Genomic DNA, 17,285 nt, shown 5'->3' on the forward strand with positions numbered 1-17,285 from the left:
TGGATACATTTTTCGTGTTTTTATTCAATGTAACATGTTTATTCAGCTCGAAAAACATACAGTGTTTACCGATGTATTGGAAAATTCAAGATAGCGCCTCACTCCTTCTTTAACACGGTAAGTTTGGGAAAAGGTATTATTAATAAAAAACTAGACAAAATACTATTAAAAACCCGCCAAATATATGTCAACCTATGTCACGGTAACATATATTGAGCGAGTTTTAACAGTATTTTATCCAGTTTTTTATTTATAACACCTTTTCCCGCACTTACCGTGTTAAAGAGAGAGTCAGACGCCATCTTGAATTTTCCAATACATCGGTAAACACTGTATGGTTTTTGAGCTTAATAAATTGGAGCTCAGACGAGTACATGCCATGGAAATAACAATAAAACAAAGATAGGCTCGCAACGTCTCTTCTGTGGGAGAGAGGTTGCAGGGAAGAGAAAAGGGCATCCCCCACTAAACCACAAAGTCTATTTTGTACTCTGTCAAGGCAGGATTAAGTTAATAACCCCTTTACATGGTATCAACCCCTGAACCCAGGGACTATTTTCCGCCATTTTACAGCTTCCGTTTAAGCTACGTCCGAGCGCGCGGTAACATAAACGACGGCTGTTGAATGTGCCTTGACGTAGCAAACTGCCTTTTTAAATGGCGTACGAATCTTTTATGGAACATTTAAAATTATATGAAAAAGAAGAAAAGCACTCCAAGTGGGGGGGGGGAGATAATGTCGGAAAGTCATTTTTTTTTTTTTTCCAAAACAGATTGTTCAAAATTTTTTTTTTCATTGGCGTACAATTTAAAATTCAAAGAAAAAATTGTCTAAAACAAAATTAAAAAAAATATACATTATAGTACTTTTTGGAGGGAATTTTTTTTTTAACTGTTTCACGAATGCGTATGCGTGAATCATTCACGTGATGGATTCCTTATGTTAAGAATAAGTAGGTTTGAAAACACTCTTTAAAGAGCGTGTCAAGCTGGCCTAATGGTTATGGTACTTGACTCACTGTCTTTAGGTTTCGATTTCAGCTCGAGTATTTTTTTTTTTTACTTATAAGAAATGAACTGTTTACAAAAAAAACATAATACTCGCATGCACATGTCTCAGTTTCTATCCGATTTTTTTACTTCATTCTTTTTTAAAAGAATTTAACGTTTTGTTTAATATCAGGCCATGCCAGGTACAATCGCTAGTATATATATAAAAGTGAGTATGTGCATGTGAGGACAACAACTCAACGAAATTTTGATCTACAGACTTGAAATTTGGTATATAGAATATTCAGACACGTGGAAAACTTTTTTATCGGTTTTCATCCGGAAAGAAGGGCTGCTTAGGATACAAAATTGTAAAATTGGTACTTGGGAGTCATTGGATTTTTATCGGTTTGTCAACTATTTCACGAATGTGCATGCGTGAATCATTCACATGACAGATTCCTTATGTTTAGAATAAATAAGTTTGAAAACATTTTTTAAAGAGCGTATCAAGCTGGCCTAATGGTTATCGTACTTGACTCAATGTCTTAAGATTTTGGTTTCGATCTCAGCTCAGGTATTTTCTTTTTTTTTTTTTACTTACAAGAAGTGAACTGTTTAGAAACACACACACACACAGAGATGTACACACATATACACACACAAACACATACACACACAAACACATACACACACGAACACATACATACACACATACACATACAAATACATACACACATACACACACAAACAAATACACACACATACACACACAAACACACACATACACACAAACACATACACACATACATACATACATACACACACATACACACACATAAAACAAACACATACACATACACACAAATATACACACACACACACACCCAGACACACACCTGGCAACATATATATCAGAAAGAACAATCGGAAATGAGTCATACTCCACCCACTATGATGAGATATGTTAAAGAAGATTTGAGCTTCTGTAACAAAAGCCAACATACACACACACACACATAAACAAACACATACACACATGTACACACACATACATGCACAGCACATACACACACGAACACACACACACACATACACACAAACACACATACACACAAACACACACACATACACACAAACACACATACACACATAACACACAAACACACACACACACACACACACACACACCTGGCAACATATATATCAGAAAGAACAATCGGAAATGAGTCATACTCCACCCACTATGCCTATGCAATTTCTACAGCCACATACCTTGAAAACGGAACCATAAAACCCGACGTAGTGACATGGAACAAGAGAAAGGAGCAACCTTAGTAGAAGTTTGTTTCCCCAATGATGTTGGTTTAAACAGAGCTGAGAGAAAAAAATATAATGAAATACCAAGTTCTTATGTATGGCATGAAAAGAAATTGGAATCTTAGGAAGATCTTCATCATTCCAGTAATTATAGGAACAACCGGACTCGTGAAAAAGAATTTCAAAAACTACCTGGCTAATATACCCGGTGAACCAAGTGCAAGAGAGGTTCCAACAATTGCACTTAAAGGGACGGTTAGAATCTAAAAAGAGATCTCTCGGTTTGGATATCTGAGTTAGCAGGTGAATCTCTGGCGTCCGGTAGAATGCTCTATCTCCAGCTTAAGCAAACTGATAGGAAAATTAAATAAAAAAGAAAAAAAAGGGAAACTGATACATAAGAGTTTTTTTTGTTTTTTTAATTCCATTTTCACCCCAAACGAGGCACAGTGCCACTTTGATGTAGGGGGCTACTATAGGGAACATAAGTTGCAGGTGTACTATGTAGGGAGTTGAGCAGCAAGATGTCTGTTCACATTACACTTGAACTTCTGTATGTCAGTACAGTTGGGGAAATAGGAGCTTGGAAAGGAATTCCAAAGTCTAGCAGTTCTGAGGAAGAAACTATTAGAGTAGAAGGTTTTCTTACATCTAGGGATTTCTACTGTGTAGGGGTGGGATTTTGCTGCTTGTTGGGTTTGTCGGAGGTATTTACGTTGAGGGGACGGGTACAAGGGCTTGTAGTTCGTCTTTGTTGGTCTTAGCACTGCCCTGATAAGGCCAGCTCTTATAGATTCCCAAGTTCAAGTAGATGCTCTAAAAGAAGGAAGACCGGATGTTACAGCGGTCGAAACGTTGTGAATATAACAATACGAGAGCAGTAGTCTGAATAATTCGAATATTTTAGATATCACATTTTCTTTCCACTCCTTCTTATTCCCTATCCCGCTCCCGTCTTCCTCCACTTCCCCAATCACAAAAACAAAAAATAGTTGCTTTATTTTTTTAAACAAGAAAATGACGTCAAAACTTTTTCTCGTGAAAGTCATTGTTGTAAATGTTTTTGGAAATGTTTTCTTTTTTTTTTTTTTTCCTGGAAAAAAAAAAAAAAGAAAATCAAATCACATGCTATGCTAGTCGAAGGACATTTTGTTCAAAGGATAGTTTGGGCAAAGGATATTCTGGTTGAAGGATAATTAGGCCAAGAGACTATTTGATCAAATGCCATGACCCTCCTCCCTCGAACACATTTTTCTCAGAAGAACATGTGGGCGGGATATATTTTACTAGTTGTCTACCATATTTATTTTTAACTAGCAGGTCGCCCGGCGTTGCCCGGTCATAAAATATGCATATTATATTTTAATTAATGCAGAATTCATATCTATCTATCTATCTATCTATCTATCTATCTATCTATCTATCTATCTATAAAAGTGAGAATGTGTAAGTGCATATGTGAGTGAGAGAGGACACTTCTCAACCTATATACTCAAAGAATATTTGATCTACAGACTTGAAATTTGATATATAGGATATTCAGACATGTAGAAAAGTTTCTAATCAGTTTTCATCCGAAATAAAGGGTTGCTAAGAGGCCAAAATTGAAAAATTGTTATCTGGAAGTCGTTGGATCTTTATCTATTTGCTAACTGTTTCATGAACGCGCATGTAAACATGGTGTAAATATCGTGTCAAGCTGGCCTAATGGTTATCTTACTTGACTCCTTGTCTTTAGGTTTCAATTTTGACCTCAGATCGAATATTTTTTTACTTACAAGAAGTAAACTGTTTAGAAAAAAACATAATACTCACATGACTATGTCTCAATTGCTTTTTTTTCATTTTCTTTTAAGGAATTTAATATTACATTTAATATAGACCAATGCTGGGTACATCTTCAAGTCTATATATTTGTAAAAGTGTGTGTGTGTGTGTGTGTGTGTGTGTGTGTGTGTGTGTGTGTGAGGATACTTCTCAACCTATATACTCAACGAATTTTTGATCTACAGACTTGAAAGTTGGTATATAGAGTATTCAGACATGTGGAAAACTTTTTAATCAGATTTCATCCAGGACTAATAGGGAATTAATTAAAATGAATGTGTTAAAAGAATTTGCAAATTAACAGATGAATGTAATTCCACAACCCAAATATAACAAACTTGTATTTTCTTTTTAAATCTTGAACTTCAGGCTTGGATCAAAGTGTAGTATCTGTTCTGATGCTGCACTTGGGTTGATTTGTCCTTGGTCAGTGGCTCTATACTGAGACAATTATTATTTTTGGCCCCTACCAGAGTGCCCCTTTTGCCCTTATTTCGAGGAGCTGGTCCCCCCCCATTAAAAACGTCCTTGTGTCACATTTTGCTTTCGTGGGGAAGCAAATAAATACCAATAGAAAAAAAGGGGTTTGTATTACTGTACACATAGATTCGAAAAAGTTGTCAAAAAACAAATATATAACAAATAAATGTTATCAAAGGCAAGATAATTAATTGTCGGTCTCGATAAGTTTTGAGATAGCTTATTTCCAGTGTAACATATATCAGGCCTAGTAGTGGTCATTAAATAGATTAGACTTCCAATAATTTCTCTGTATAATCGATCGTCTATTAATTTAGTTTCGATCTCTATATTTTTATTTATATCAATCTCAACAGGAGTTGTATGCAGTTTGCAATCTCGCATTCCAAACTTGAGCAGAATGTTTTTCAGTGTACCGTGATTGGTTCATTGTTATAGTTTCATTTTCAGATAAACTTTATACCGACATGATAATTATCCAAGATCGGCCATTTTAAATTTTTATTTAATTTATTTTTAACATCTTTTAGTGTTGTCACAATTAGAGATGAGTAATATATCGTCAACGCAAAAAAACAAAAAACAAAATCAACAATTTATTACCTATATTTTTGGTATAGATGCATGCATCTACAGGACATTGCTTGAATTCTTGTTCTATTAAATAATTATGGAGTGTTAAATTCCAATTGTGAGTGCTTTGTTTAAGACTGTACAGCGATTTATTCATACGAAATTTTTATTTTTCATTTTAAATCCCTCTGGAGGGTAAATATAAATATCACAGTCAATCGGAATATTTAAATAAGCATTTTTTACATCCATTTGATGTATTTTTAAATTGTATTGAGAAGCAAATTGTAATAAAATTCTAATTTTCATTAAATTTGTCGTTGGTGAAAATGTGGCAAACTATTCCACTCCAGAAATATGTGAAAAACCTTTTGCAACAAATCTTGCTTTAAAAGTTTCACCGCCAGAAGCTGTGATTCTTTTTTTTGAGAAAACCCAGCAAGAAGAAATTATATTCTTATCTTTTGGTTTTGTCACGATTTCATATATATTATTTTTAGATAAAGCTTTGAATTCGGATTTCATAGCTTTTTTCCATTCTTGGTGATTTTCTGAATTAATCGCCTCATTATAACTTTCTTGGGTGATTTTCAACGAGTAACAGTAATCCATTGCGTAGTTTTGTATCTTTTCAATTTTTAAGGAGTCTGGCTTTTTTCGCTCTCTTATCGGGTATCAACATGTCGGGTTAATATTTACGTCAGTAGTTTTACTGTAATTGTCGTCATTATTAATATTTTCATGGTGATCGATGAAAATACTAGGTAATATTTCCTCATGTTTTTCGTCCACTGGTTTGTCATTTTTTAAATTCAATGTAGCATTGAATTTTACACATGTAACCTTTTTTATGGCATTTTGGTCTGGAAAGTAGCTTAAATATGCTGGACTGCTTTTCTTGTAACCTACGAAAATACCTTTTTCACTTTTAATATTTAGTTTACTGGTATTTTCTATAAATGCAAAGCAATTTGAACCAAAAATATGAATTCGGTTCACTTTTGGTTCTACCCTTGAAAACACTTCATACGGCGTTTTGCCCAATCTTTTATTGAACAATCTATTTCTGATATATGCTGCTGCCATTAAAGCGCACGTCCATAAACTATGTGCTAATTTTGATTCAATAAGTAGACATTTTTTTTTTTTTTTACATGGGGGTCACCACTTATCAAGGCCCGGAGGCCACTCAGGGATAAGGATTATTGCGTGTATAGTAATCAATGAGATAGTATTGTACTAATCATTAGTATTGGGGAGTTGATAGTGTCTTACTTAAGGGGGCGGTTTGTCAGGAATTTGTTTATGTTGGATTTGAAGACATCCAAGTTGTAGTCAGGTGGGAAACAGGCGAACGGAAGAGAGTTCCATAGTCGTGCACTTCTGAGAAAGAAGCTCTGCTCATAGAATCTACGTTTGGATTTAGGCACAGATAAAGAGTGGGGAAAATTATTGACAGTAGTTTCAGGCAGACGGGTGTTTCTCATGAAAGATTGGCGAGGGGGACGAGAGATTGGAGCTCAAACGAGCATTTGCCATGGAAATAATGATAAAACAAAGACAGGCTCGCAACGTCTCTTCTGTGGGAGAGAGGCTGCAGGCAAGAGAAAAGGCCATCCTCCACTAAACCATGAAGTTTATTTTGTACTCTGTCAAGGCAGGATAGGCTGCTTTTAGCAGCTCCTGCCCAGATATGGCAGCAGTACTCCATCCTTGGACGTACCTGGCTTTTATACAGATAGAGAATTGCATCAGTAGTGAAATATCTTCTGGAGCGATAGAAGGATCTCACCATTTTCCCAGCGTCCTTAGCAACAGACCTGATGTACATGTTCCATTTCAGATCAGGAGTAAAGGTCAAACCCAGAAGCTTGTCAAAACATGGAGCCTCCCCAAGATGAGAGCCATCCATTTCAATTGATGCCAGATGGGGATCAGAGTGGTGATAATGTAAAGATAGAAGCTTGGTTTATGATGCATTAAAAGTGACCAGCCACCTCTTCTTCCCCGCTGTACCACGCGCTCAAGATCAGAGGAGAGAGAATTAGAGAGAATTTTGTAATTTACGGCTTTTGATGTGTTGCCATAGATGGTCGTATCATCAGCATAGATGTCAACGAATGATTTCTTGCCATCTTAAAAAAGGTCCAACATACTCTTTCTGTTAAAAATTGTTTGTGTGAATTATTTATTACCACTTATTTATTATTACTTATTTATTATTACTTATTAGTAATAATAAATAAATAATAAATTTCTTTCTTTCTCACCTTCTTTTTTCTCTTTCTCTCTCCCTCTCACCCTAACTTTTTCTCTCATTCTTTCATTTCTCTTAGTCTTTTCCTTCCCTGTTTTCGTTTAGTTTCTCTCTCTCTCTCTCTCTCTCTCTCTCTCTCTCTTTATTTACATTATTCATCCTTCCTTCTTGTACAAATCAAGCAAAAAAAAAAACAAAAAAAAACAAAAAAAACAAAACAAAAACAAAAAAAACAAACAAAAAAAACAAAAAAAAAAACAAAAAAAAAACAACCACGTTAAAAAAATATTCATAAACTTTGAAATTTTCTTTTCTTTTTCTTTTCAGTTCTCGAGAAGAAAAAATATATTTTTGAAGGTTTGTACAAGCGTTCGAAATATTCCCTACATTTTCATCCACTTCTGGAGGTAAGTTGCCATTTTAAAAGTAAGCTTGTAAGGGAGATAATTATAAAATAAGGGGAGGTTACTCTCGATTAAGTCTGAAACAGCAGACGTTGAAGCTTTATTCGGCTAGCATAACTGATACACTTAGAACGATATTTTATAGTTTTTACTACAGAGTTTACAAAAATGGAAGATAATCCTAAAATAAAGGGAGATTACTCTAGATTATTTATTAAAAAAAGACAAGTGATAAGATTTAAAAAAAAAAAAAAACAAAGGATTTTTCTTTTATTTTTTCATTCCAAACAAGTCATATTACTTCTTGTAATGTAACGGACTACTATTTGAGATCATTTCTAACAGGAGACTGTGACGAGTTGAGAAGCGAGATGCTCACATTACATTTAAACTTCTGCAGATTAATACAGTCAAGGGAAATAGGAAACGGGGAGGGAATTCCAAAGTCTAGCTGTCTGTAGGGAAGAAACTACTAAAGTAGAAATCTTTACAGCATCTAGGGACCTCTACAGTGAAGGGGTGAGATTTTGTTGCTAAACATCAGTTTAAGGAGGTACAATTGTGATGAGTTCATCAGAGCACATTCCATTAAAATGTTTGTAAAACAGACACAGGGAAGCAACATTGTGGTGATGGGACAGGGGTTGAGACTTAGTTGAGAGTGCGGGACCTATTAGATTTAAGATTCTTCTTTGGAAGCTGTCCAATAGGGAGGGAATAGTGGTGGATGCCCCAGCCCAAATGTGACATACTTCATCCATGGGCAAGTGGTGGCTTTAAAGAGATGCAGGATACTCTCAGGTGTGAGTAATTTTCTAGCATGGTAGAGGGAGCCCACCTTTTTTTCAGCAGCGTTTGCAATATCCTCAATTTGTTTGTTCCAGTTCATGTTGTCTGTGAATGTAAAGCCAGGGAGTTTGAAGCAAGTGTTTTTCAGTGGTGTGTTATTAGTCTGCCTGAACAGTTATTATTACTATTATTATTATTATTATTAATAATAATTTTTAATATTGTTTTATCATTATTATAATTTTAATATTGTTTTATCATTATTATTTTTTTCTTTTATTTATATGTTTATTTAATAAAAACGCGAAAACTTTAAACTTAGTATAAAGGGCTTAATCAATTGTAGACGTATGTTTGAACTGCGTGGATATTACTCGTGGACGTATGTGAGATGAGAAATATGTTGGTTCGATACATTCGCTGTCTTTTTTGACATGTTCATTTCTAACGCTTAGATTGTATTTTCTGTTTGTATTTGTAATAACCTGTCTCATTACTGAATTGTATAATTGTTCATAAATTGGTTGACACGCAGATTTTTTTCTTTTTCTTTTTCTATATACTGGCAACTTTTTAAAGATTCCCTTCCTATTAATTCTTACTTTCTCTCTTTCTCTCTTTAACTATATCTCATCATTCTTTCTTTTCCCTTCTAGTCCTTATTCTCTTTATAATAACCATTTATATTTTTTTTCTTTTTCTTCTCCATATTATATATATATTTTTTTCTCTCTATTTTCTTTCTCTATTTATTTTCTTTCTCTATTTCTTTTTTTCTCTTCTTAATCACTCTCTCTCTCCATTATAATCTTTTAACTTTTTTTAAATTGCCCCCTCCCTATTTACATCTTATAATTAAAGTTCTGTGTTTTAAGTTTTTTAACTCCAATTTTTAAAGAGTTCCTACCTAAAATAAAAATCCATTATTCATTGAACTTTTGAATAGTCAAGTCCCTGCCTGATGATATCTGTTGTTTGATTGAAACAAGTGGCTATTTGTAGCAGCAGGATGTGAACATGTTTATATAACAATAAACAAGTATATATATATATATATATATATATATATATATATATATATATATATATATTTACTTGAAAATTAAAAATGGCGTAATAAAAGATAAAATTAAAAATGATTGCAACTTCTCTTCCAAATTTCGTATTTTGTAATCATGCCCAAATGCATTTTATTTTCTTTTGGTTGATTAATAGTTGCTACTTCTTCTGATGAGTTGAGGGCAAAATAGATTCATTGATTGATATAATAATTAAATGAATGATTTTGCGCTACAAAACAGTTACTGTCAAGAATTGTAAATATTAACATAATTAAAGAAATAAATTGTAAGATGGTCAACATCATGAAATTTGGAATATATAAACTTTTGTTATTTTGTTCAGTTGCATAGGGACCATGGCGGTCAGGTCAAAGTAAATAACAACCTCTCAGAACCCTTCCTCATTGTCAATGGCATAAAAAGGGATGCGTTTTGGCACCGACTCTGTTCAGCATCTTCTTCAGCATGATGCTCAAGCAGGTGACCGAAGATGTTGACGATGACGATGATGTCTACATTCACTATCGCCTCAATGGCAGTCTGTTAAACCTCAAAAGGCTGCAAGCCCACACGAAGACCTTCGAGCAACTGATCCAAGACCTCCTCTTTGCTGACGATGCTGCCCTTGTTGCTCACACCGAAACAGCCTTGCAGCGCCTCACATCCTGCTTCGCAGAGGCTACCCAGCTCTTCGGATTTGAGGTCAGCTTGAAAAAGATGGAAGTTCTCCACCAACCAGCTCCCCGGTTAGAGTATCACCCTCCCCACATCACCATTGGCAAAACTAAGCTGAAGACCATTTACAAGTTTACCTACCTGGGGTGTACCATCACATCAAATGCCAAATTCGACAGGGAAATAGACAACAGACTGGCCAAAGCAAACAGCGTTTTTGGCAGATTGTACAACAGAGTCTGGAAAAACAGACACTGCAAAAATTGCACAAAAATCAGTGTGTACAGAGCCATAGTACTTTCAACCCTCCTGTACGTCTCTGAGTCCTGGACAATTTACCACTAACAATTACGACTCTTCAAGCGTTTTCATCAGTGCTGTCTCCGCACCATTCTCAACGTCCACAAGCATGCCTGCTGTCAACGTGGACAACCCCCTTCATGGAATCTTCGTTTGCGAAATACTGCCAAGAATATAAATTTATTATTTAAATATTTATTTGAATATTTTTTCATGCATAAAAATAAGTTATCCATAGACATGCATGAAGTATATTTCCACAGAAATATATATATCTATATATCTATATATACATCTATATATATATCTATATCTATATCTATATCTATCTATCTATATATATATATATATAAAAGTAATGAAATCAAAGGGATGTAGTGTTTACCTGATATATGCAATGGTAAACTTCAACCTAATATAAATAATAGTATTTATATATAGATAATTTAATCCCAACCGAATAAAAAAGCTCAATACGGAATAGAGAGCAAAGCTTATTATAAGAGAAAGAAAATCAAAACTGTAAGTTGAACTTTACAATCAAAATTTATTGTTCGACTGAATACTCCAAAAAACAATTTACAAAGTCCTTATTCCGCAGAGTTTCATAGAATGCTATTCTTCTAATCAGTGGACAGAAAGAAATCAGCAAATTATATTTGTAGCAATGCTAGAATTTGCTGGTTATGGCATTAAGTGAAACTGCAATTTATTATAGTCATGAATTGCAAAGGAAAACAAGTGAAAAAATGTTGGATATGTAAAAAAAACAAAAAAAAAACAAAACAAAATGCGCATATTTCAGCTTGCAGGAAGATTCTGTCAAGGTAATCCGAAAGACGGAAAAAATTCTTTAGAGAGAATGAAGTCCAAAATTAAATCCAGTGCGATGTTAATAGTTCAGTTTTGATTGTAAATTACAACTTACAACTTTTCTCTTATATATATATGTGTGTGTGTATGTGTGTGCGTGTGTGGATTGAAATGTGTCCCATTTGAGTCTCTTGGCTTCCAGGTTCCTTATTCCATCCTTCATCCTATAATTCCAACCTTTGGCAACCAATTATGTTGCGGATATATGTTCACCATTATATTCTATTAATAGAAGTAATACAAACCCAGATATAAGAAAAACGGATATAAGAGAGATTTTCTCTGGTCCCAAATTAGAGCCTGTATCAATGTATAGTGTGACCCGGATGTAAGAAACCCAGTAATTAATATAACCCGAATATAAGAGAGTTGTAGGGGTGTGATAAAAAGTCTCTTATACCCGGGTTACACTATGCTAGTATCTTGGAATCTTATTCATGATCGACTCATGACAGACCGTCCCATGCCCTAAGTTGTTGAGGATAGTTATAACTGCCAAGAAACGCATAACTTTGTTTTGTTTTTTATTTGTTTTATTTTTTTTGTCAGGACAAAGTGGATGTGCCACTAGAAAATGAAAAAGATGAAGAAAATGAAGACGTTGGTTCAGGTACTTACTTGGACGAGTTCCACGGACAACGTGATCCAAATTTGTCAGGTGATTCCATTTATCAAATTCATTTAAAACGATCGGATTTTGTTGAAATTTTCTGGTTTTATATATAAATGCGTTGTTAAAAGACCACAGAGATTATTTATTTAGTTACACCTTTTTTCAATTTTTCTGATGGGTTTTGTGTGTAGATCAAAGATATTAATAAATGTTCCGTAGTTAGATTTGTCTCTTTTAAGCATGTCACGATTTTGTTTGCTTTTCGTCTTTTGTCAAGACATCGTCAGGAGAATGTGTAAAGTTGGTTGCACGGACTGGTGGTAGGTCATTAGTAGTAGTAGAACGGTTGATGTGTGTGAAACCATTTGTGCCCAGTAGGGTGGGAGGGAGTGTCCGGTTTTGAGGTGACTGCAAGGTCATAAAGGGGGAGGAGTTACAATAAGCACATTAAAGTGTTTTAGCTAGATTGGGATGTAACCATATTTAGGACAGGTTTCCAAGTTCTTATATACATATATTATATACATAGCTTCCAAAATTTTTAATTTTTTAACGTTAGTTTCATGGTGGATTATTTGTGAAATTAGAGAAATTTTAGTCAGCAACACACAAACTGTGTTGATTTAATTGTACATGTTTCTATAATGTGTTGCATATACTAACAATATATTACACAGCATTAGATATCATTTTTTTTTTTTCAATCATATCTTGCATGGCTTAACTACTTCTTTCAAACTTTTAAATTGTATTCACATATCTACGTATAACTATGTTCCATTTAATTATCCAACATCAATAAATGGTACTTGTGCAGTTAATAAAGTCTTTAAAATAATGTAAATATTGAAAAAAAGTTATATTGTATGGACTCGTTATAGAATTAAGTTTTCATACACAAAAAAAAAATCACTCAATTTGATGAAGTAGTTTGTTTTTTTAAAGAGGAAAATCAGACTTTACTAATATCGATAATGCTGCAGGCATTTTGTTTTTCACGAATGAGGTGGAGGAGCGCCAGGGGAGGTAACTCCAATCACCACTTGTCAAAATTTGACGAGTTTATTTTGAAACATGGGCAGAAAAATACCTAAATATTTTAGGTTTTTTTTTTTTTTACACTTTAAAATAAGTTTTTTATTTGTCATTTTTTTTTAATTCCTTTTTCATTGTGTCGTTTGTTGTTTGGGCAATACAGACACGTTTCACCTATGAATATGATGAATGAGTTGAATTACCTCCCTTACTCTGGCATTCATTATACCTATTTACTATGCCTCCCCACGGGACAGAGTTAGACACCAGGGTCGTTTTTTAACGTGGAGAAAAGGTACAAAAATAAAAATTGTCTCAGTCGTGAAGGATTTCTCCTCCACCGAAAGAGAACAAGAAATAGAAGTGCAGCATCTGAAGAACAGATACTACACTTTGATCTTGTCCCGAAGGCCAAGAACATTGGCATTCATTATAACTGGCAACGTGTATGTGCTTCTATCAAAGGGAGGTAATAATGCAGAGGAGATAACTTTGTCCTTTGTTAATCACTTTTTCGTTTAACGACACCCACCTCTTCGTACCTAAAAATATTGATCTCCTTAAAATTTGATTTTTCTTGTTAAAAAAAACAAAAAACAAAAACAAAAAAAAACTACTTGATCAAATTAAGTGAAATTTTTTTGTATGAAAACTTTACTCCATAACGAGAATGTACAATACAATTTTTTTTTTAATATTTCCATTTTTTAATGTCTTGATTAAACTGTATAAGTACCCAATAAATGCCAATCAGAAATCTAACATTCACTTTTTTATTTTCTCAGGCAATTTTAATAGTTTGGCATCAATTACTGATTGTGTGCCGAAAGAAATTGAACAAGAAAATCCGATAACCAATCACGGTCCTTATGTGGATGCGAAAACAATTTTTGTTCAAGATGTTCCTGGAGATATGGATTTGATGTTCTTAAAATTATTCTTGGAGGATCACCGTACTTCTGGCGGAGGAAAGATCCAGAATATATCGAGGGTGGCAGACAGCAAAGATGTGGAAGTCACATTTGAAAGTTCGGACGGTAAAGTACATTTTGAGATTCTCACTGTGTTTTTCATGGTTTCTCTGTATGCAAATCATTGGGTTTTTGCCTGTTGAAAATTTCGCAACGAGAATAACAGGAAATATATATATTATTCCTTATTGGAATTTTTTTTTTATTTTTGAGATGAGCATTGTATGTTAATTTTTATTTTATTTCGGACTATTAGTCTCATCTTATCTTTTTATTGGTGCACAACGTTTCGGCCAACTTCCTCTGGCCTTCGTCAGGTGGTAATCGCGACGGATAGGAACTTTGAATCTCCTAACTGCATTCTCAGCCATCACTGCCATCCGTAGTTGTTGTCATCTCACCACATTTTTGACCAATTACCTCTGGCACGCTTTGGGTGGGATTGAAACCGCTATCTTCAGACAATGTTCATCTGGAACCGTAGAGATTCAACGTCTCTATCAACTGCGCCACGGGCCCCGATGAACATTGTCTGAAGATAGCGGTTTCAATCCCACCCAAAGCGTGCCAGAGGTAATTGGTCAAAAATGTGGTGAGACGACAACAACTACAGATGGCAGTGATGGCTGAGAATGCAGTTAGGAGATTCAAAGTTCCTATCCGTCGCGGTTACCACCTGACGAAGGCCAGAGGAAGTTGGCCGAAACGTTGTGCACCAATAAAAAGATAAGATGAGACTAATAGTCCGAAATAAAATTTAAAAAAAAAAAAAAAAAAAAATTAATAACAGGAAACTTCAAAATCTAACATCGAAAAATCTAAATAATACAACGTTAGGCAACACTTTTTTACTTTTTGAATGTTTTCTCGATTTTTACAACTGATTTTTTTTTTATTATTGTTTGAGCAATAAAGACAAATTTCACCTATGAATATGATGAATGATTTGAATTACCTCCCTTGCACTGGCGTTCGTTATGGCTAGCAACGTTTATGCGCTTCTATCAAAGGGAGGTAATAATGCAAGGGAGATAACTAAGTTTCACTAAATAAATAAGCATAAATTTGAAAGAAAATTTAGGACGCTGAAAACGTTTGATATTTATTAGAACAATAAATTGGACATTATTTTCTTGGTGCTTTTTCGTTACAAGAGTGAAATTTGAAATAAAATATTGAATTCCATGTCAAACCAATGGTATCTACTTAATTGTCATGTCACAGTAATGAACATATCCAAAAATTAGAAAAAAAAAATCGATAAAGTAGAAAATTAATTACACCGGGCAATAATTTTTTATTTTTTGTATGTTTTCTAGATTTCTTTAACTTTTTTAGCGTAGTTTGGCAGTGCTAAATCAGGAAATGAAATCTGTTTATCTCCATCAAGTCAAGTTTTTGTGTGAGGTTGATTTAAAAAAAAAAAGCAGATCTTGTAACAAAATCGATTACATTTTGGTGGCAATATCAGCTGATTTATTTCAACACATTATCACCCGAAATATGTTTTTAATAGAAAATAATGCTTTTCCCAACAACGTACAGCTGATCAAAACATCGATTACTGTAAATTGAATGTTTTTGCCAAGATAGTTTGAAAGCCACTCAGGGATAAAGGTTAATGGTTTATCAGATAAAGAGTGAAACAACACCATGATGATTAATGACAATGGTTGAGACTAGGCAGAATGTGATTATCTAAGAGAATGAGTCAACAAGAATTTGTTAACATTAGACTTGAAAATGATCATGTTTTTTTTATTCAAAATACAAAGTGAGTTTAAAAGTATTCGGATTGACACTGTTTTTGCCGAGAGGCGGTCGGGTTTCAATCCTGGCTTGAGGTAGTTGCCTGTCTAGCCACACTGATGAGCTGTGATACAGCGAAACAGTACTGTATGTGGATGACTATAATGCTCCTCATCTTGAGTTGAGCATATTGAGAAGTGATACACAAATTACCATTAGGTATTTTAGATGATGTCAAAATATTGTTAATTCATGACTCGCACAGCAGCCGCTAATTAGTGTAATGGTTAGGAGCCTTGACTGTCGTACAGGCGGTCAGGTTTCAATCCTGGTTTTAGGTAGTTGCCTGTCTAGCAGCACTGATGAGCTGTGAAACAGTACTGTATGTGGCTGACTATATATATATATATATATATATATATATATATATATATATATATAGCCATCCACATACAGTACTGTTTCACAGTTCACCAGTGCGGCTAGACATGTAACTATCTCAAGCCATGATCAAAACCCGATCACCCAAATAACAGTCAGAGCTTCTAACTGTTGCGCTAAACGGGCAGTGAATTAATAATGTTCTGACATTGTCCAAATACCTAAGCTCAATTTGTTTACACAAAGAGCATCGCTTCATATGCTAATGGTAATTTGTATATCACTTCCCAATATGATCAACCTAAGATAGGGAACATTATATAAATACTATATGTAATGAATAGAATTTCATAAAAAGTCGTTTTATTCAAAACAAAATTTCATTGGGGTGGGGGCAAAGTCCAAAAAACAAAAGTGTTAATAAAGCCCTCCCAACCTTTTCTAGATGGTAGACCGGCCACTATTTTCCAGCTTGATGAGACCCCCCCCCCCATCTCCCACCAGTAACAAGCAGGTCGATCTCTAAAGATCACGGAATGGGGCGGAGATTTTAGACGTGAACAAAGAAAAAATGGTGTAGCGAGTTGGATAGGGGAGGGTGTATATGATGTCGTGCCAAGATGATGTCAATTAATGGAGTGGCCAGGGATGAAAAGAAAAGCTACGGTGTGGGCATCGTGAAGGTTTCCTATCGAGGCGGGGGGGGGGGCATTTTTCCAATGAATCATTTAATTTTTTTTTAAATACAAGGTGTGTTCGAAAAGTATTCAGATTGACACTATTTTTGCAAAAATACATATAAATAATGTATGAAACATTTAAATTCTCCAAAATTTAAATTCCACAAATCAAAATTATTTTTGTGAGGCAAGTTGATCATGAATTGGTGCCGTCATATTAACAGAGCGTGGATGGATGTATGGCATCGTGTATACATGATTTTTTCTTTTTTTTTGCGACAAAAAATAAAAAAAAACAGTGCCCAAA

General features: G+C 34.4%; 1 protein-coding gene across 3 annotated transcripts in view; it reads left to right on the forward strand.

Annotated features, from left to right (window-relative positions):
- The window catches only part of LOC145254688 (uncharacterized), a 211,898-nt gene that overhangs the window by 4,068 nt on the left and 190,545 nt on the right, over window positions 1-17,285 (forward strand). For all 3 annotated transcript variants that reach the window (XM_080113348.1, XM_080113347.1, XM_080113346.1), the window contains exons 2-4: window positions 7,775-7,854; window positions 12,099-12,207; window positions 13,983-14,234. In XM_080113348.1, coding sequence (XP_079969474.1) covers window positions 7,775-7,854; window positions 12,099-12,207; window positions 13,983-14,234 — 441 coding nt within the window. The remainder of the gene's footprint in view (window positions 1-7,774; window positions 7,855-12,098; window positions 12,208-13,982; window positions 14,235-17,285) is intronic.

This window comes from Euprymna scolopes, chromosome 30 (assembly GCF_053919585.1).
Source record: "Euprymna scolopes isolate OS-2025 chromosome 30, ASM5391958v1, whole genome shotgun sequence".
NCBI classification, from domain to species: Eukaryota; Metazoa; Mollusca; class Cephalopoda; order Sepiida; family Sepiolidae; genus Euprymna; species Euprymna scolopes.